Raw genomic sequence first — 22070 nt, 5'->3', positions numbered from 1 at the left:
CAGAACAAGAGAGACCATTGTGCACTTTAGGAACTAAATATTCGGCTGAATATTCTAGAACTAAACTGAGGTCTCTAGACAAAAACAGATAGTCAGGAGATAGATAAAGATAGACTTAAGTAGGAGTCAAATTACAGTCTTGTTCATCAGGATGCTAATAGGAAGACATTGTGGGTGTCTTTCCTTTTTCTCAGTCTTTTGCAAGCTTTGGTTATTGCTATTCTGGTTTTTTTATTTCAATAGAAATACATAAGAAAATTTACTATTTAGCCATTTTAAGTGTATAGTTTAGCTTTAGGTATACTCACATTATTGTAAAACAACAGAAGTTGGCTGGGCAATGGTGGCACATGCCTTTAATCCCAGCACTCGGGAGGCAGAGGCCGGTGGATTGCTGTGAGTTCGAGACTAGCCTGGTCTACAAAGAGAGTTCTAGGACATCCAAGGCTACACAGAGAAACCCTGTCTTGAAAAACAAACAACAACAAAGCAACAAAAACACACATACAAAAAACCAAAACAACCCAGAACTTTTCATTTTTAGCACATTCCATCATTCTAGTCTAAACCTCTATACCCAAGTGTTCTCTGCCTCTTTATCCAGCCTCTGCACTGTGGAGTTGTAAAATGTGGGATTGTTGTGTGTGATCAGATTTACAAGTTTCTTTGTTATTTTTCGTACCATATTTTTACGTGGTTCAAAATCTTAAACCAATAGAAGACTAAGCAAATTCTTCTTTTTTTTTTTTGAAAAGGGATTGTTGTATCAAAAACATAAACATTTTTGTACTTTCTAATTTTGTCACTTTTTCTACATAAGTATTTGTATCCCTTCTTAACAATTGTGTGGCATATTATTGAATTTATATTATAGTTTCAGAGATGTCAGTGGGTTTCCATTACTAAGTGGCATATTATTGGGCCTATACCATAGTTTCTGTAGTGACAGGGCTTAGGAGAGCTTATATCTCATGGCATTTTCTTTTCTTTTCTTTTTTCGGTTCCTTTGGGTTTTTTGAGACAGGGTTCCTCTGTGTAGCCCTGGTCTCATGACATTTTCTTATGAAAGCGTTTGTTGTGTTAAAGCAATGAAGAAGTAGGGGGTTTAAAGTGTGAAAGTTTGACGTGGTCTGAACTTCTGCATGATGGGAACTGAGACAATGAGATAAGTGCCATATGGTGCGGTATATATCACCACACTGTGGACCCTGAGATTGTGTTATTTACTGGAAAAACCTGTTTCTACTTGTGGTGTGGCTCAGCCTCAGCACACACTTTAAATCCAAGAGCTTTCTGCTTAAATATTGTAAACAGGATTAAATAAAGTCAACCATAGCTCAAGAGGCCGAGCACATAACCAGTTGCCAGGAAAGGAACATAAGATTATTAAGAAAAATACCATAGAGTATAAGAGGAAACCAGGAGGAAGGATAGAGAGATGTACAGGAAGTAGAAGGGAAGGACATTCAGTTTCAGAGTCTTGTTTGAGATAGATGTGGGAGGAGTGGACACTCCTTCTGGGATGGCTGTTGAGGAGGAAGGTCAGCCGAGTCCTTTCTCGGCCTCTCTGAACTAGTAGGCATTCACCCCAGTATCTGGCTCCACAGTCTTTATTGATAAACTCAAACTATTGAGATTTTGTTTAAAAAAACATCTCTAGGCTTAATAGCAATGCTGAGTAGCCATTTGAGATCAGGAACCGGTTAATGGTGTTTCCACAGCCATGTGGTGTAGGCTAAAGTCTGTGTGCCTAGTGTCAGATCTGTCCGATATTGAAAGTTTTGAATCAACTTATGATGGATCTATGAAAGACAAGGAAGCGTAGTTATCTTAGTAAGACTCAGAAGTCAGCATGGGCAAGGAAGGTGTGGGAACAGGAAGGGTATCATGATGCCGACAAAGTAAACAGTGACATCATAATGAGACGGGTACAGTGCAGGTGAGTGAAGAGGCACCCTAGAGGACTGGACAGAGACCAGGATCATTGTTATTTTAGCTTCTCCTCCTATGCTGTATTTAATAAATCAGAGCTCTAAGATAAAGATTTTTATTTCATAAAGTATGAGTTTTTTCAGGACAAGGATAAAGTAAGCATCATTTCCATCTGTTGCTTGTTGTGCTTGACATTATAAATAGAGTTGTTTCTAGCTCACCTAAATATTCACCTACACACTTATAGGACGCTTCTCTAGCCTTTCCTCAGTGGTAATTCCTGATTTTCTGAATTTCCCTTTCTTTGAGATATTCCAATTTGTATTCTTCATAAAAGGCTGGGGCATTAGAGTCGGCAGTTAGACATTCTGTCAAAGAATTTTCTTTCTGGCATTTTACTAACATAAGGATTTTGGCATACTTGCAACATTTAATAAAACCCTCAACTTTTTCAGAGCACCTCTCTCTGCCTTTTTCTCTATTTTTAGGATCAGCACATCTTTCACAGCATGTCTGAGATGCTGCCCTACAGGGTCCAGCATCATCTTGGCAGGTGGATAAGAAGGCAGCCACTTGGCTGGAGCAGAAAGATACATCAAAAATAAAAGTTTCACTTTACTTTAATTATCTTAAATTATGTACATGTCAGGGAGAAGGAGTTGTGCACATGGGTATTGGTGCCCTTGAAGGCCACAGGCAGCCGATCCTCCTGGAGCTAGTTACAGCAATTGCAGGTGGTGAGCCATCTGACACATAGGTGTCCTCTGCATGAGCAGAAAGCTCTCCTCGTACTGAGCCATCCCCCAGGCTCCAAGGGCAGACGTTTTTAGTTTTCTAGATAAAGCTGGTTTGATGACAAGATTATAGCTGTGAAAATGAGATGCTGGGAGTAAACTGTAAAAAAAAAAAGAAGTACAAGGATATAACATGGACTTAAAAATCATGTTTTGGAACTGGAGAGATGGCTCAGAGGTTAAGAGCACGGTCTGCTCTTCCAGAGGTCCTGAGTTCAATTCCCAGCAGCCACATGGTGGCTCACAACCATCTGTAATGTGATCTTCTGACCTTTAGGTTTATGTGCATACAGAGCACTGTATACATAATAATAAATAAATTTAAAAAAATTAATTTAATCATGTTTTAAGAAGCATGGGTGGCAGTGGTGCACACCTTTAATCAATGCACTCAGGAGGCAGAGGCAGCTGGATCTCTAGTCTACAGAGCCAGTCTGGTGTACAGAGCAAGTTCAGGATAGCCAGGGATGTACAGAAAAACCCTGCCTCAAAAAATGGAAGGAAGGAAGGAAAGAATGAAGGAAGAAAAAGAAAAATCGTGTTTTCTTTTTTCTATATGATTTTGTTATAATTTTTTTGAGTTTATAGTTACATCGTTTCTTCCCTCCTGTTCCTCTCTCTAGTACCTCCCATCTATCACCACCACCTCTCAAATTCATGGCCTCTTTTTCTTTAATTTTTTGGTGTGTATGGGTGTGTATATTCCTAAGTAAATGAATGCAACCTCCTTAGTCCATATAATGTTACTGTATGCATATGTTTTCATGGCTGCCCATTTCATACTGGGTAACTAGTTGGTGTGATTTCCCTGGGAGGACAGTTCACCCACTCTCAACATTGCTTAGCTTCCTATAGTTCTTTGTCTAGAGCTGAGGCCCTGAGCTTCTCCCCCTCCCATGTTAGCATGTCTGTTGCTGTCATCCTTCTTCCTTAAGTATTTTCACAAACAAAAATGTGCTATATCTGGGAGAGTGTAGTCAGTTCAGCTCTGCAATGCCTCCCATTATTGATTGCCTGCTCTACTTAAGACTGATTTTCAGTTGCGAGAGAAGTGAAACAGGTGAGACAGTCCTCAATCTTATGAAGCCTATTGGAATTTGAGAGAAAAAGACCTTAGCGGAACAAGTCTTTAAATAGTTAAACATCTGTCACAGCTTAAAGGAATTAGGCTTTTGTCATTATGTCACTAACAGAAAAACTAGTCCAGCCATGGAACTTATTTGAGTTGTAGATTTTGGCTTAATGTGAGAACATTAAAACTATACATTCTTACATGTGTAGGATTGGAACAGTGGGTTCTGGGGACCAAAGCCCCGGTCCTTATGTTTGTGTGGCAAGCATTTTACTGAGCCATTCCTCTAGATAGCTGGTATAGTTTCTTCCTGAAATGGTGGGTGGACCTCAAGAGTGAGTTCACCTGGACCTGGTGCTCTCCCCTTTTAGAAGATTATTATTTATTATTTTCAATAAATGCAGACTTCCTTAGATTGTTTCTTCTCAACCCCAATGCATCCTTTGTGTGTACTGCACAGGAGCTGTACATGAAGAAAGTGATCGTGTTGTAGAGCTTCATTTCTCAACCCTATTGTCCTAATGCCCACCTTTCATGATGAATATACAGTTACACTGTATACAATATACAGTTATACAATTACACTGGAAGAAACTCATAGGCATAATCGTTTATATTCGCCTGTAGTTTCAAAGAAAGAATCCAGCTTAAAGCAGAGAGAAATAAAAGTTAAGGAAACTATAAATGTGTACTTCAGTATGTCAATATGTGCGTAGGAAAAACCATTAGAATATGATTTAAAATGAGTGTAATAAATAAGTTTATATTTATGGTTATATGAAATCCAAAACTTCATCAATTGTGACATCTACACAGCTGTATTCAGATGGTAGCCAGTACACCACAGCTGTGTTTATATGGTAGCCAGCACACCATGGCTGTGTTCAGATGGTACCCAGTGTAGCACAGCTATGTTCATATGGTAACCAGTACACAAGTAGCCAGTACACCACAGCTGTGTTCAGATGGTAGCCAGTACACCACAGCTGTGTTCAAATGGTAGCCAGTACACCACAGCTGTGTTCAGATGGTAGCCAGTACACCACAGCTGTGTTCAGATGGTAGCCAGTACACCACAGCTGTGTTCAGATGGTAGCCAGTACACCACAGCTGTGTTCAAATGGTAGCCAGTACACCACAGCTGCGTTCAGATGGTAACCAGTACACCACAGCTGTGTTTAGCCAGTAGCCAGATGGTAGCCAGTACACCATAGCTGTGTTCAAATGGTAGCCAGTACACCACAGCTGTGTTCAGATGGTAGCCAGTACACCACAGCTGTGTTCAGATGGTAGCCAGTACACCACAGCTGTGTTCAAATGGTAGCCAGTACACCACAGCTGTGTTCAGATGGTAGCCAGTACACCACAGCTGTGTTCAGATGGTAGCCAGTACACCACAGCTGTGTTCAAATGGTAGCCAGTACACCACAGCTGCGTTCAGATGGTAACCAGTACACCACAGCTGTGTTTAGCCAGTAGCCAGATGGTAGCCAGTACACCATAGCTGTGTTCAGATGGTAACCAGTACACCACAGCTGTGTTTAGCCAGTAGCCAGATGGTAGCCAGTACACCATAGCTGTGTTCAGATGGTAGCCAGTATTCCACAGCTGCGTTCAGATGGTAACCAGTACACCACAGCTGTGTTCAGATGGTAGCCAGTATTCCACAGATATGTTCAAATAGTAGGTAATAATTACAGTTATGTGCATTGCATCATAGCTACCAGCATGCTTTCTGGGTCAGTGGCATGGTTTTCTGCACTGACAAAGTATTCTAAGCTGAGTTTCCAAAAAAAAGGTAGCATATCCCTTTTAGTTAGCATCACTTACAATTTCTAGAATATTCACTGTATAATAAATGAGTAACATACTTCATTGCTACAACTCTGAGTTCTTAGCTCTCATTGCCTGTTCTCAGATGTAAAATGATTAAACTTATTACTTCAGCCCTGCCTTCTTTACCCTTTTGTTCTCTTTCTGAGCTGCAGAGATATTTGTCTTGTCTTAGTCCCCAAATGTGAGCTTTTGTTTTCTTTTTATGTTTCATTGAGCCTAAGTTTGAAGCCAAGAGCATACATCAAAGTTGTATACATGTGTGAAGTTGTTTCATTTGGTTTTTGAAGCTGTGTGTATGTGTTGCTTTAATAAAGATGTTCTTTTAAAATATAGCTCTGAGCTGGCTCTGGTAGTGTAGGTGCTGGTGAGCCAGCCCAGAGGGCATGAGAGTTGGAGAGCAGGCTCTGCCCCTTCCAGACTACAGCCATGAGTGAGCTAGCTGCGCAGCACTGGAGAGCTCGCTCTGGATATGTGGGTGCAGGAGAGCTGGTGTGCTGACCAACTCAGCTACCACATAGGTCCAGATCCAGCGCTTTGAGTTGGCCCACCCCAACATGTACCCCATTTATGAACATGTGAAGGGGCTGGTCCTGCAGATCCAAAGCTGCAGGATCTCCATGACACAGGGTAACAACGGGATATCCAAGAGGAGTCCCAGTGAGGATCCAATATTGATGGTGCAAGCAAAAGCCTGAGGCCTCGGACCAGAACAGTGACTCACTGCAATGAACATTTGCAAGTTAAAATGTGTGGACAAAAGGTTTGAATTGTGGGACACACTGTGACACACCACAGCTTCCATGATGACATTTTTGTAGTTGTGATTTTGTTTTATTTTTTACTTTCTTTGGCAGCGGGGGTGAGGTGGGGGATGGTTGCAAGGGCAGAGGGCAGATATGAAGGGATAGAGATGAGTGAGATTGGGGTACATGATGTGAAATTCACGAAGAATCAATAAGAAATTTAAAAAATTATAGCTCTGAATGTCATGTGCTATCCAAAGTAATTTCTAAAACTAGGCTTGATTGGGTACTCCTGAAATCTCAACCACCTGACTGGTCGTCCTTGGGTACATACATACTGAGCTTGAGATCACCCTGGACTACATGATTCTCTGTCTTTAAAAAGTTAAAAAAAAAAAAAATACAAGGAAGGAAGGAGGGAGGCTGGAAGAGAGAGGAAAGAAAGGAGAGAGAGGAGAGGTGCAGGGGTGGGGGATACTGGCTGTAACAAAATATAATGTGGTCCCTTGCTGACCCAGAAGGAAGTCTATGAAGGATCTCTGAGGTTGGAATAAGTGTGGCTTTCACTGGCATGGGGGACTTCACTGTGATTGTTGTAAGCACAGTTCTTTGTTTGCATGAAGGTCTGCAGAGGTCAGTGCTAGCACCTTGGCCACACTCTTCACTGTGCGCTGCTGCACACTGCTGTTTTTTAGCTCTCGCCCTTTGTTGCTATAATCAAGTAGTAGACAATGGTGTTTGCACATGGTACTCCGTCCATATATTTAATTAAACAAGAAAATAAATTAAAATATGTGAGAAAATAGTACATAGTAAATAGATTGCTCAACTCTTTTCCACCCCACAATATTTATCATCATCCCTAATGTAAGATATATACTGTATATATTATGGTATGATGTACAAGTTAAAAACAAGTGTGTTTTTAATTTATTTTTTTATTTTTATTTTTAAAATTTTTTATTAATTTATTCTTGTTACATCTCAATGATTATCCCATCCCTTGTATCCTCCCATTCTTACCTCCCTCCCATTTCCCCTCTTATTCCCCTCCCCTATGACTGTTCCTGAGGGGGATTTCCTCCCCCTGTATATGCTCATAGGGTATCAAGTCTCTTCTTGGCAACCTGCTGTCCTTCCTCTGAGTGCCACCAGGTCTCCCCCTCCAGGGGACATGGTCAAATATGAGGCACCAGAGTACGTGTGGAAATCAGTCCCCACTCTCCACTCAACTGTGGAGAATGTTCTGTCCATTGGCTAGATCTGGGTAGGGGTTTTAAAGTTTATCAACTGTATTGTCCTTGGCTGGTGCCTTAGTTTGAGCGGGACCCCTGGGCCCAAATCTAGCTATCATGTTCTACTTGTAGGTCTCTAGGACCCTCTGGATCCTTCTACTTTGCTATTCTCCCATGCTTCTCTCATCTAGAGTCCCAATAGGATGTCCTCCCGTCTGTCCCAGTTTCCTGGTAAGTGAAGGCTTTCATGGGACATGCCCCTTGGGCTAGTATGCAGATATAAGTGAGTATATACCATTTGAGTCTTTCTGCTTCTGGGTTAACTCACTCATAATGATCATTTCTAGCTCAATCCATTTGTCCACAAATTTCGGGAATTCCTTGTTTTTAATAGCTGAGTAGTATTCCATAGTGTATATGTACCACAGTTTCTTTATCCATTCTTCTACTGATGGACACTTAGGCTGTTTCCATGTTCTGGCTATTATGAATAAGGCTGCTATGAACATGGTTGAGCAAATGTTCTTGTTGTGTGCTGGAGCATCTTCTGGGTATATTCCAAGGAGTGGAATAGCTGGGTCTTGAGGAAGCCCTATTCCCAGTTTTCTGAGATAGCACCAGATAGATTTCCAAAGTGGATATACTAGTTTGCATTTCCACCAGCAATGAAGGAGTGTTCCTCTCTCTCCACATCCACGCCAGCATGTGGTGTCACTTGAATTTTTGATCTTAGCCATTCTGATGGGTGTAAGATAGAATCTCAGAGTAGTTTTTATTTGCATTTCCCTGATGACTAAGGAGGCTGAACATTTCTTTAAGTGTTTCTCAGCCATTTGATATTCCTCTGTTGAGAATTCTCTGTTTAGTTCCACGCCCCATTTCTCAATTGGGTTATTTGGTTTGGTGGTGTTTAATTTCTTGAGTTCTTTATATATTTTGGATATTAGACCTTTGTCAGATGTAGGGTTGATGAAGATCTATTCCCAGTCTGTAGGCTGTCGCTTTGTTCTCTTGACAGTGTTTCCTACCCTACAGAAGCTTCTCAGCCTCATGAGGTCCCATTTATTAATTGTTGACCTTAAGGCCTGGGCTGTTGGTGTTCTGTTCAGGAAGTTGTCTCCTGTGCCAATGTGTTCCAGGCTCTTCCCCACTTTTTCTTCTAACTGATTTAGTGTCTCTGGTTTTATGTTGAGGTCTTTGATCCACTTGGATTTGAGTTTTGTGCAACGTGACAAATATGGGTTCAATTGCATTTTTTTACACATAGACCTCCAGTTAGAGCAGCACCATTTGTTGAAGATGCTATCCTTTTTCCATTGAATGGATTTTCCTTCTTTGTCAAAAATCAAGTGACCATGTGTGTGTGTAGATTCATATCTGGGTCTTCGATTCAATTCCACTGATCAACCAGCCTGTTGCTGTGTCGGTACCATGCTGTTTTAATTACTATTGCTTTATAGTACAGTTTGAGATCAGGTATGGAGATTCCTCCGGAGCACCTCTTATTGTAAAGGATTGTTTTAGCTATTCTGGGTTTTTGTTTTTCCATATGAAGTTCAGAATTGAACTTTCAATGTCTTTAAAAAATTGTGTAGGTATTTTGATAGGGATTGCATTGAATCTGTAGATTGCTTTTGGTAAGATGGACATTTTTACTATGTTAATTCTCCCGATCCATGAGCAAGGAAGATCATTCCTTCTTCTCATGTCATCTTCAATCTCTTTCTTCAGAGTTTTGAAATTTTTTTCAAACAAGTCCTGCACATGGCTTAGTTAGAGTAACTCCTAAATATTTTACATTGCTTGTGGCTAATGTGAAGGGTGTGGTTTTCCTAATTTCTTCCTCTGCAAGCTTGTCATTTGTGTATAGGAAGGCTACAGACTTTTTTGAGTTAATTTTGTATCCAGCCAATTTGCTGAAGATGTTTATCAGATGTAGGAGTTGGAGGGTCACTTATGTACACTATCATATCATCTGCAAATAGAGATAATTTGACTTCCTCCTTTCCCATGTGGATACTCTTGATCTCCTTTTGTTGTCTTATTGCTCTGGCTAGAACTTCGAGTACTATATTAAAGAGATATGGAGAGAGTGGGCAGCCTTGCCTTCTTCCTGATTTTAGAGGAATTTCTTTGGGTATCTCACCATTTACTTTGATTTTGGCTATTGGCTTGCTGTATATAGCCTTTATTATGTTGAGGAAAGTGCCTTGTATCCCTGATCTCTCTAAAACTTTAAACATGAATGGGGGTTGGATTTTATCAAATGCTTTCTCTGCATCTAAGGAGATGCTCATGTGGTTTTTTATTTTCAGTTTGTTTATATGGTGGATTACATTGATGGATTTCCATATATTAAACCATCCCTGCATGCCTGGAATGAAGCCTACCTGGTCATGATGAATGATATCTTTGATGTGTTCTTGTATTCGTTTTGCAAGTATTTTATTTAGTATTTTTGCATCGATGTTCATAAGAGAAATTGGTCTGAAATTCTCTTTCTTTGTTGAGTCTTTGTGAGGTTTAGGTATCAATGTGACTATGGCCTCATAGAATGAATTTGGTAACGTTTTATCCATTTCTATCTTTTGGAGTAGCTTGAAGAATATCGGTATTAGCTCGCCCTTGAAGGTCTGGTAGAATTCTGCACTGAAACCATCTGGCCCTGGGCTTTTTTTGGTTGGGAGACTATCAATGATTGCTTCTATTTCTGTAGGGGAAATGGGACTATTTAGCTTTTTTATCTGTTCTTCACTCAACTTTGGCAAGTGAAATTGATCAAGAAAATCGTCCATTTCCCTTAGATTTTCAAATTTTGTGGCGTATATGCCTTCAAAGTAGGATCTTATGATTCTTTGAATTTCTTCAGTGTCTGTTGTTATGTCTCCCTTTTCATTTCTGATTTTGTTGATTTCAATACTGTCTCTCTGCCTTTTAGTTAGTTTGGCTAATGGTCTGTCTATCTTGTTGATTTTCTCAAAGAACCAGCTTTTGGTTTTGTTGATTCTTTGGATTGTTTTCTTAGTTTCTAATTTGTTAATTTCAGCCCCGAGTTTGATTATTTCCAGGCGTCTACTCCTTTTGGGTGTTTCTGCTTCTTTTTTTTTCTAGGGTTTCCAGTTGTGTTGTTAAGATGCTTATGTGCGATGTTTCCAATTTCTTTTTAAAGGCACTTCGTGCTGTGAATTTTCCTCTTAGCACTGCTTTCAATGTATCCCACAAATTTGGGTATGTTGTTCCTTCATTTTCATTGAATTTCAGAAACTCCTTGATTTCTTTCTTTCTTTCTTCCCTGACCCAGGTGTCATTTAGCAGAGAGTTGTTTACTTTCCACGTAAGTGTAGGCTTTTTGTTATTTCTGTTGTTGTTGAATTGCAGCCTAAGAGCATGGTGATCTGATAGTATACAAGGTATTATTTCAATCCTCTTGTATCTGTTGAGGCCTGCTTTGTGACCTATGAAGTGATCAATTTTGGAGAAGGTTCCATGGGGTGCTGAGAAGAAGGTATATTCTTTCTTGTTTGGGTGAAAGGTTCTATAGATATCTGTTAGATCCATTTGACCCATGGCATTGGTTAATGATGTTATTTCTCGGCTTAGTTTCTGTTTCAATGACTTATCCTTCAGTGAGAGTGGGGTGTCGAAGTCTCCCACTATTATTGTGTGGGGATCGATGTGTGGTTTAAGCTTTTTAGCAGATCTTTTACAAATGTGGGTGCCCTTGTATTGGGAGCATAGATGTTCAGAATTGTGATGTCATCTTGGTTGACTTTATCTTTGATGAGTATGAAGTGTCCTTCTGCATCCCTTTTGATTAATTTTAGTTGAAAGTCTATTTTGTTCGATATTAAAATGGCTATGCCTGCTTGCTTCTTGTGACCATTTGCTTGGAATATTTTTTTCCAACCTTTTACCCTGAGGTAATGCCTATCATTATGGGTGAGATGTGTTTCTTGAATGCAGAAGAATGTTGGATCTTGTTTATGCACCCATTCAGTTAGTCTGTGTCTTTTTATTGGAGAATTGAGACCATTGATGTTGAGAGATATTAATGACCAGTGACTGTTAAGAGTCTTAATTTTGATGTTGGTTCCAGTTGAGCATTTGTGTAGTTGTTTTTTTGGTTGTAGCTTGACCCTTCTGTAAAGCTGGATTTGTGGATAAGTACTGTTTGAATTTGATTTTGTCATGGAATATTTTGATTTCTCGATCAATGGTTATTGATAGTTTTGCTGGGTAAAGTAGTCTGGCCTGGCATCTGTGGTCTCTTAGGGTTTGCAGGATCTCTGTCCAGGCCCTTCTGGCTTTTATGGTCTCTGCTGAGTTGGGTGTAATTCTGATAGGTTTACCATTAAATGTTATTTGGCCCTTTTCCCTTGCAGCTTTTAATATCTTTTCTTTATTCTGTATGTTTTGTGTTTTGGTTATTATGTGACAGGCAGTTTTTCTTTTCTGGTCAATTCTATTTGGTGTTCTGTAGGCCTCTTGTATGTTTATAGGCATCTCTTTAGATTGGGGAAATTTTCTTCTATGATTTTGTTGAGAATAGTTTCTGGGCCTTGGAGTCTGATATCTTTTCTTTCTTCAATACCTGTTCTCCTCAGATTTCTTCTTTTCATGGTGTCCTTGATTTCTTGGATGTTTTGTGTCAGATGTTTTCCAGATTTAGCACTTTCTTTAATGGTTGCTTCAAGATCTGTGATTGTATCTTCTAGACTTGAGATTCATTCTTCCATCTCTTGGATTCCTTTAGAAAAGCTCACCTCTATGTTGCTCGCCTTCTTCTCTGAGGTCTCACGTTCTCGTTTTTCTTCTGTCTGTGTGTTTATCATTGAATCCATTTTCATCTTCAGATCTTGAACTGATTTTTTTATTTCTTTCATCTGATTGTTTGTATATTCCTGAGTTTCTTCCATTGCCTCTTTATAGGTCTTCAGAGCTCGAACTGTTTTATTTATATCTTTCATCTGGTTGTTTGCATTTTCCTGAAAAATTTCCAGTTCCACTCTATGTGCTTCTTTTATGTCTCTCACCTGTTTGTGTGCGTCTTCCTGCATTTGATTACGAATTTTATTTGTTTCCTCCATTATCATGCTCATTACTAAGGATTTGAAGACATTTTCTTGTATTTCCGTTGTGTTTGAGTTCTCTGGAATGTTTTCTTTGGGATAGCTGGAAACTGGAGACTTTATGTTGTTTTGTAGTTTTTTGCATATGCTTTTACGCTGTCCTTTACACATCTTGCCTTCTCTGGGTTTTTTTTGGGGGGTAGCTTCCAGAGTTGGGTGGAGGGAGTCTGATGATAGATTCACTTGTTTTCTCATGATTTCCCTAGGCTGGAAGCTCTGATGCTTCACTGATGTGGATGGCAGGAGGCTAGCCCTGTCGTTTTGGACTCTCACAGCCAGTGATCCTCAGCTCCCCTGTACTGTGGGTTCTGCAATTGTTCTGAGTCTCTGAATGAGCGTTGGGTCAGGCTAAACTATCCAGAGCCTTCTGGTTCCCCTGCCCAGTCCACCCAGAGACACTGTGCCCAAACCACGTGCCGAGGTCAGGTAGATTCTCACGGCCCGAACCATCTACCGAGCTCAGCTAGGGCCTCTGGGCCCAATTCGTGCACTGAACTCCCTAAGGACTCTGGCCCCAAAATGCACGCAGAGTCCAGCCAGAATTTTTGGGCTGGGACTGTGCACCAAGCTCAGCTAGGGGTTTTTGGCCCAAAGCGCGTGCTGTGGTCAGCTAGAGACTCAGGACCTGAACCGTATGTCAAGCCCAGCCAGGAATCTGGATTCAAACTGTGCACTGTGTCCAACCAGAGTCTTAGAGCCGGGATTGTGACAAAAGCTCAGCTAGAGTCTCTGGGCCCAGCTTGTCTGCCAAGCACAGTTAGGGCCTCTGGCCCCAATCTGCACGCCGATCTCCGCCCAAATCTCCAGGTCGGAATTGTGCACCGAGCTCAGCCAGGGACTGTGGACTCACAGTGCGTGCTGAATTCAGCCCGGACTCCAGGCCTAAACTGTGTGGAGAGTCCAGCCACAGTCTCAGGGCCGCCGCGCCTGTGTGCAAAGCTCAGCTAGACACTCTGGGCCCAACCTGCCCGGCAAGTCCAGCTAGGGACTCTGGGCTGAATCTGCGTGCTGACCTCAACCTGAGTCAGAGCAGTAGAACTGCATGCTGAGCTGAGCTAGTGTCTCCGACAGAACTGCTCGCTGAGCTGAGCTAGCGCCTCGGGTGGAACTGTGAGCTCCGCCCAGCCTGCGTCACAGCAGGGGAGCTGCCACTGAGCTGAGCTAGTGTCTCCGACAGAACTGCTCGCTGAGCTGAGCTAGCGCCTCGGGTGGAACTGTGAGCTCCGCCCAGCCTGCGTCACAGCAGGGGAGCTGCCACTGAGCTGAGCTAGTAGTGTCTCCGGCAGAACTGCTTGCTGAGCTGAGCTAACATCTCCACGGCACTGCGCACTGAGCTGAATTTGGAACTCAGAGGCTGAACTGTCTGCTGGCACCACGCGACCCAAATCCTGCCCTGAATCCCCTCTCCCGCAGCAACTCCCACCGGCCACCACACCAATCGCCTCTGCCGGAGGGCTCCGAACTGCAAACCTCAGCCGCTGCTGCTGCTGCCGCTGCTGCTCCAGTCCGAGAAAATCGCACTCCTCCCATGTGCAGGGGCACGCAGGTCCTCTGCACCTTGGTCCCTTCGAACCGTGTAGCACTCCTGCTGCCATGGTGTGGGGACCACGGTGTTCCTGGTTCAGAAATCTGTGCAATTCCCTGAATTGTTTACTGGAGCTTCTAAACACAGTCCACACTGCTCTCCGCCATCTTGGATCTCTCTTAATTTATTTTATTTTTAATGAATAATTACATCATTCCTTCCTTCAACTCCTTCCATGCTCCCTCCCCCCTAAAATTCATGAGCTTTTAAAATTTTAATTATTATTGTTACATACTTGGTTGTATTTATACATTTATGTATTCATATATTTATTGTATTTAGATTTATATATGAGGAGGAAGTAAGGAGAGAGAAGGAACGCTAATGAGTTATAAACAAATAAATGCATAAGTACAACTGCAGAGTCTGCTTAGTGTTGCTTGCATGTGTGTATCCAATACCACTAGGTATTGAGTAATCAATTAGGGACCCTGGGGGCAATAGTTCTCCCTCATTCAGCATGGCTTAGTGCCTGTTGCTCCTCATCTAGCGGTGGGGCCCAATGAGATTTCCCCCATCTACTTTGGTATGTCTGTTGGTGCTGTCATTGTTTAGGCAGCTATATTGTTGGGATTTTGTGGGTGTAGCTTCTTTGTCATATAGAAGACACAATCTTACAGGATTCCTAGTACTCTGTCTCTTAATTGTTCTAAGCCCTCTTAGTTGTTGGGATTGTGTTGTAAATGTATCGATCGAGGCTGGGCACTGCACAGTCAATTATTCCCCACATTTTCACCAACTCTGGATTTCTGTAATGTTCTCTGTCTACTGTAAAAAGAAGCTTCTTCGGTGAGAGGAAATTCTCTAATCAGGTTGGCTGGAGCACAGGCTGTCTTAACATTGTCTAATAAAGCACAAGGGCACCAATAGGACCAAGGAGACAAGCTTCATGATTATGAGGCCAGAGATGTACACTGAAAGAATAAAAATTTAGGGCAATAAACTGAGAACTCCCTTCCCCTAGTTAGTGAAATTTGATAGGTACCATCTATTCTCTAAAATCGCTAAAACACTTGATATAGAATAGTGTTTTCAAGTTGTGTTTTTAAAAATGCACATATGGACTTACAGCATGGCTCAGGAGGTAGAATGTTTGCCACACAGTCTTAACAATCTGAGTTTGATTCCTTGAACCCACATAAAGATGGAAGTAGAAAACCAACTCCTAAGGGTTGACCTCGGAACCAGGTATGGTGGCTAATGCCTTTAATCCCAGCACCCTGGGATGCAGAGCCTGGTCTATAGATCAAATCTGGGACAGCCAAGGCTACACTGTCTCGACCCCCCTCACACACAAAAAGAAGAAAAATTTGACCTCTGACCTCTACATGTGCCTCATCTTCACGCGCGTGTACACACACACACACACACACACACACACACACACACACACACACACACACACGTGCGCACGCGCACAAATAAATAATTTAAAATAAAAATACCCTGAAAATCTAATTGCTGTCTATACCTTACTGCCCACATGCAGTCCATTACTGTGCCCTGCAGACCTTATTTCTTTATTCATTTTACTTTGTTTCAGTTTTTTAGACAGAGTCTGTGTTCCCTGCCTAGGCTAAACCTCAGTATGTAGACCAGGTGGCCTCACAATTGCAGTAGTTCTGCCTCTGCCTCCTCAGCACTGGTACTGATGTATGTTTACAAGTTGGTTTTGTGTGGAGTTTTGTTTTGTTTTGTTAAGACAGGGTTTCTCTGTATAACCCTTACTTTCCTGAAATTTGTTCTGTAGACTCTGACTGTCCTCAAACTCATGAGATCTACCTGCCTCTGCCTCCTGGGTGTTCAAAGCCATCTCTGTGAGTTCAAGGCCAGCTTGGTCTACAGAGTAAGTTCCAGCACAGCCATGGGTGCACAGAAAAACCCTGTCTTAAACAAAAACCAAAACAACAAAAATGACAGTCACGTGGTCGAACAACTTAATAGCCATTGGAAAGCTAGGATGTATACACCATATATAAAAATCCACCCCCAAACTTCAAAGAACAGAATGCAGAATCAGCACCTGGTAGAAGACCTTACTGGAGAGCATTGTGATAAATCTTTATACTTTGACTTTACTAAGGCATCCCTAGATAGGATGCTGACATCAGGAGCCATGGAAGAGCAACTGGATGACATCTGTTCTATTGAAATTAATAACTTCAGTACTTAGCAAGAGATAATACCATCAAGAAATTCAGCTATGCATGGTGATACACTTGCTTAGAGTCCCAGTGTTTAGCTGGCTGAGGCAGGAGGATATCAAGTTTGAGGCCAATCTGAGTACCACAAAAAGATTATGCACAGAATGGGAAATATATTTGCAAATTGTGTACTTGATAGATGAAATGTGTTTGATAGGTGGATAGCTCTTAGAACTCAGTATGAAAACCAACTCAATTAAAATGGGCAAGTGATTTAAATGAACGTTTCTCAATAAAAGATATATAATTACCACCAAGAGTATTTTAATTTTTTTTTCCATTAGTCACCAGAGGATGCAGCTCAGAACTGTTAGAGAAGTACTGTATTCATGGCCAGATGACAGGTATAGCGAGCATGTGGAGACATTGGAACTCTTGTACAGCACTGAAAGATGTCATGTGTTATGTCCCTGGGTTCCTTCCTACACTGTTGATAGGTACGTAAATTGCTTTAGAAAACCTAGGAATCCCTTCAGGAATTAAATAGTTACTGTTTTAGTCATCCTATGCCTAGTGTATACCCAAGAAAAGTGGAAGTATGTGACTTGCACGGACTTTTCCTGGATGCGTAGAGCAACTCCATCCAGAAAATGCAGAATTTGGGGACAAACCAGATGTCCATCAGTGGGAAGATGGATAAAAACAATTGTGGCCTCTTTGTACAGTGGTATTGTATTCAGCCGTTGAACGGAATGAAAGATACGATAATTCTGCTGCTGCACAGGATTTTGAGACACAGTATTTAGTGAAGGAAGCAGTCATAAGGGAGCAGGTAGTGTAGTCCCACTCAGACTGCAGGTCATCGGGCAACGTGAGAGGGACAAAAGCTAGACAGATAACCTGGGCATGCAGCCACACCCTTAGTCCCACGTTAGTCAGGGACTGAGACGCTGTCTCAAAACAAGGAGACAGGTAAAGTAGTTTTGTTTATGACACGGAGTTCTTTCTTCCATCCTTCCTCCTTTTTCTTTTCTTTTTTTAAAGAAGTGGCCTCATGTAGCCCAGGCTGCCCTCAAACTCATTATGTAGAAGAGAATGACCTTGACCTTCTAACCTTCCTCCCTCCAGTCCCTGAGTGCTGGTGTTACAGGTGTGCACTGCCATGCCTGATGTGTGCGGTGCAAGGGCTAGAACCCAGGGCCTGATGTGTGCGGAGCAGGGGCTAGAACCCAGGGCCTGATGTGTGCGGTGCAGGGGCTAGAACCAGGGCCTGATGTGTGCAGTGCAGGGCCTAGAACCCAGGGCCTGATGTATGCGGTGCAGGGGCTAGAACCAGGGCCTGATGTGTGCGGAGCAGGGCCTAGAACCCAGGGCCTGATGTGTGTGGTGCAAGGCCTAGGAACCAGGCCTGATGTGTGCGGTGCAGGGGCTAGAACCCAGGGCCTGATGTGTGCGGTGCAGCGGCTAGAACCCAGGGCCTGATGTGTGCGGTGCAGGGGCTAGAACCAGGGCCTGATGTATGCGGTGCAGGGGCTAGAACCAGGGCCTGATGTGTGCAGTGCAGGGCCTAGAACCCAGGGCCTGATGTATGCGGTGCAGGGGCTAGAACCAGGGCCTGATGTGTGCGGAGCAGGGCCTAGAACCCAGGGCCTGATGTGTGTGGTGCAGGGCCTAGGAACCAGGGCCTGATGTGTGCGGTGCAGGGGCTAGAACCCAGGGCCTGATGTGTGCGGTGCAGGGGCTAGAACCCAGGGCCTGATGTGTGCGGTGCAAGGGCTAGAACCCAGGGCCTGATGTGTGCGGAGCAGGGGCTAGAACCCAGGGCCTGATGTGTGCGGTGCAGGGGCTAGAACCCGGACCTGATTGTGCGTGCGGGCTAGATGTGTGCGGTGCAGGGCTAGAAAGCTGATGTGTGCGTGCCAAGGGCTAGAACCCAGGGCCTGATGTGTGCGGAGCAGGGCTAGAACCCAGGGCCTGATTGTTTGCGGTGCAGGGGCTAGAACCAGGACCTGATGTGTGCAGTGCAGGGCCTAGAACCCAGGGCCTGATGTATGCGGTGCAGGGGCTAGAACCCAGGGCCTGATGTGTGCGGTGCAGGGGCTAGAACCCAGGGCCTGATGTGTGCGGTGCAGGGGCTAGGAACCAGGGCCTGATGTGTGCGGTGCAGGGGCTAGAACCCAGGGCCTGATGTGTGCGGTGCAGGGGCTAGAACCCAGGGCCTGATGTGTGCGGTGCAGGGGCTAGAACCCAGGGCCTGATGTGTGCGGTGCAGGGGCTAGAACCCAGGACCTGATGTGTGCGGTGCAGGGGCTAGAACCAGGGCCTGATGTGTGCGGTGCAGGGGCTAGAACCCAGGGCCTGATGTGTGTGGTGCAGGGGCTAGGAACCAGGGCCTGATGTGTGCGGTGCAGGGGCTAGAACCCAGGGCCTGATGTGTGCGGTGCAGGGGCTAGAACCCAGGGCCTGATGTGTGCGGTGCAGGGGCTAGAACCCAGGGCCTTACGTATGCCAGGGAAGGACATGGGATTCCTTCTCGATATGATAAAAATGTTCTAAAATGTGTGGTAGTTAAGCTGCTGCAAATCTATGCATATACTAAAAAAATATCAACTGAATTCTGTATCTGGAGTGTGTTGTATGGAAGTATGAATTCTCTTTCAATAGGGCTGTTTTTAAAATTAGAATATTTGGCCTGATGAGACGGCTCAGTTGGTTAGGAACTCATATAATGAGAGAACTGACTCCCACACGTTGCTGTCTGACCTCCACACAAGCACCATGGCATATAGTCCCTCCCACATAAATAAATAAGTGACTTTACAAAAATTATATATAATCACTATCAAATATAGTGGGAACCAGTCAGTTGTTCGTGGGTGGTGGCTGTTCTAGGCCCTGTTCATCTCTTCCCCTTGCTTCCCAAATATGAGGTTAGAAAGTCACTTAAGACAGGGTCTCCCTTTCAAACCCTTACTTGCCTGGAATTCCCTACCTAGACAGAGCTGTTCTCAAATTCACAGAGATACCCCTGCTTCTACTTCCTAAGTGGTGGTATTGATTAAAGGCACAAAACCACTCTTAGCCCCAAACTCTTTTCTTTAATAGAATAGTTTTGTTCTTTGAGAATTTTCTATATGCATACAGTGTATTTGATCATAGTCACCTGATTTCTTTCCCCTAACTCCTCCCAGGCCCTTCCCACCCTACTACCCAAGCTTCCAATGTTCTCTGGAGTGGGTGCCACCTCTGGCTCCTGAGCATCTGCTGAAAGGATGTGTAATGGCAGTAGATGGCGGTGAGAAATAACTTTGGTACTCCATGCTTCATGCCCAGCATAGGGCTTATGGTAGCTGAGGTGAAACGCCCAGCAACCATTGCTCATGCTTCTTTGACTCACAGTTTGCAGGAAGAGGAGAGACGCCTCCTCGTGACACCTAGCACTACTGTGCCATTCTGATCTTAGATTGCTCCAACTTTAGGCTGGCGACAGACTTGCCTAGCATGTGTGGGCTCAGTGCATAGTACTACAAAGAAAAGTAACTGCTTAGACGCCCATCCTTCTGAAACACTGATGTTGGGGCTCTGCAAGAGGCATGTAAGACCTGTTTGGTGATCTGTGCCTGTCTGTGTACAGCCATATCACTGAACATCCAGCTAGCATGTTTCACACCTAGAAAACATGTCTGAGGATCAGCTAGTATGCTTAAGAGTCCATTTACCTCTGACATTTCATTCTAAAAACAAAATTAAAGAGCCCTTCCAACTTCTTTCTATGTTGGCAGTCTATGTCTTAGATTCCTTTTTATTCATGATGTGGTCAAAAGGCACCTAGTGTGGTGAATGGAAAAATATGCGACAGAATCAGGCATCAGCAAGTGTTTCCCCAGTGTTTTCTGTTGTTTGTTCTTTCAAGACAGGTTTCTCTGTGTATCTCAGGCTGTCCTGGAACTTGGTCTGTAGACCAGGCTGGACTGGAGCTCAGATCTTCCTCCCAAGTGCTGGGAGTAAAGGCATGCGCCACCATCACCTGGCATTTTCCTGCTTTGATATGTATACAAATCTTTAAGTAAGAGTATAGAAAAATTAAAGGAAACTACGTCAGTGGCATGAAAATATATCAGGCGAGGGTGTAATTCAGTTGGTAGGATGCCTGCCTCATGGTCCCCTGCCTTAGGCCTTTCAACATAGACGCCTTAGGTTAGCTTTTTTTTTTTTTTTTTTTTTTTTTTTTTTTTTAGGATTTATTTTTAAATTGTGGTGGGGGGAGGGGGATGTGTTTGCCTTCAAAACCATCAGATCTCCTGGAACTTGAACTACAAATGCTGGCAGTACTAGAGACCAAAGTTAGGGCCGCTGCAAGGGCAGTGTTCCCTCTTAACCGCTCAACCATCTTTCTAGCCTCTTAGATTAGTTTTTTGAAACAGATTTCCATTAAGAAATAACAGAAGGGAGCCATTGTTCCTTATTATTAAAAGGGAGGGCATATCGCACACATGGATTCCCTACTGTGACATTTAGCTTTGCTCTTTGTCTCTTTGTCATAACAGATACTTTGGTAAAAGGCGTCAGTGGGATTGTAGAGGGGCATCAAACCTCAGTGAACTTCACCAATTGTTGAGTGACATAATGATCAGAAGACTAAAGAGCGAAGTTTTAAGCCAGCTGCCCCCAAAAGTCAGACAGCGTATTCCATTTGACCTCCCACCAGCAGCTGTCAAGGTGAGTGCCTGTATTTAGCCGAAAGGCTTCCTTTGGGCATTCTGAATTATGGCGTTAAGGATTGTCTGTCTTACTTTACAGAAAAGCATGCTTTCTTAAAACAGGTTTCATTAGTAGAACGACAATTGGTTTTATCTCATTTCAGGGAAAGCACAAGATTTTAGTATTAATTATCAAACATGTGACCACATTTCTTAGTGATTCAAAAAATTTTGTGATGAATATAGAAAAAAAACACTGACTTTAAAAAACTATTTAGTATTAAGGAATTTTAGTGCTGCTGAAATGAGACAGGAGCAGACATGAGACTCCCAGAAGCTTTCAGGCCATAGTGGTGACCAATAGGAGACCCTGTCTCAAACAGGGGGAGAGGGTAGACCCACATCCTGTGTTGTCCCTGACACCCCACACACACAAGTGCCATAGAGTACATGACTGCATGTACGCATACACACACACACACATATGCACTACAAACATGAGGGTTTTTTTTAAAAGTGTAAATAGCTATATTATAGAATAACTTGAAGGTTGCTCTGTTGGAGACAGGGTTTCTCTGTGTAACAGTCCTGGCTGTCCCGGACTCACTTTGTAGACCAGGCTGGCCTTGAACTCACAGCGATCCACCTGCCTCTGCCTCCCAAGTGCTGGGATTAAAGGCGTGCGCCACCAACGCCTGGCTGCAGGATGTAATATTTAACCCGTCTGAATGCAAGATGTTTATTTTCTCTGATCCTTATCTGTATTTTCATATAGTACCTGTACAGTCTCTGAAACGTTTTTCTATCAGAATGTCACTGACTGGACAAAAAGTTTTCATTATTAAATCCTCAAAGTTAAATAAGTATCATGTAAACATTGGGTGCTATGGTATTTCTCAA

General features: G+C 43.0%; 1 protein-coding gene and 1 pseudogene across 1 annotated transcript in view; one reads left to right on the top strand and one right to left on the bottom strand.

The window, feature by feature from the left end:
- The window catches only part of Zranb3 (zinc finger RANBP2-type containing 3), a 199381-nt gene that overhangs the window by 70245 nt on the left and 107066 nt on the right, over positions 1 to 22070 (top strand). Inside the window, 1 exon segment of the mRNA XM_051147304.1 lies at positions 21018 to 21189. Coding sequence (XP_051003261.1) covers positions 21018 to 21189 — 172 coding nt within the window.
- Positions 2166 to 2477, bottom strand: LOC127190352 (COX assembly mitochondrial protein homolog; annotated as a pseudogene).

Source organism: Acomys russatus, chromosome 6 (genome assembly GCF_903995435.1).
Source record: "Acomys russatus chromosome 6, mAcoRus1.1, whole genome shotgun sequence".
Taxonomy (NCBI): Eukaryota; Metazoa; Chordata; class Mammalia; order Rodentia; family Muridae; genus Acomys; species Acomys russatus.
The sequence above is the reverse complement of the archived record's forward strand: the minus strand, read 5'-3'. Positions and strand labels throughout refer to the sequence as shown.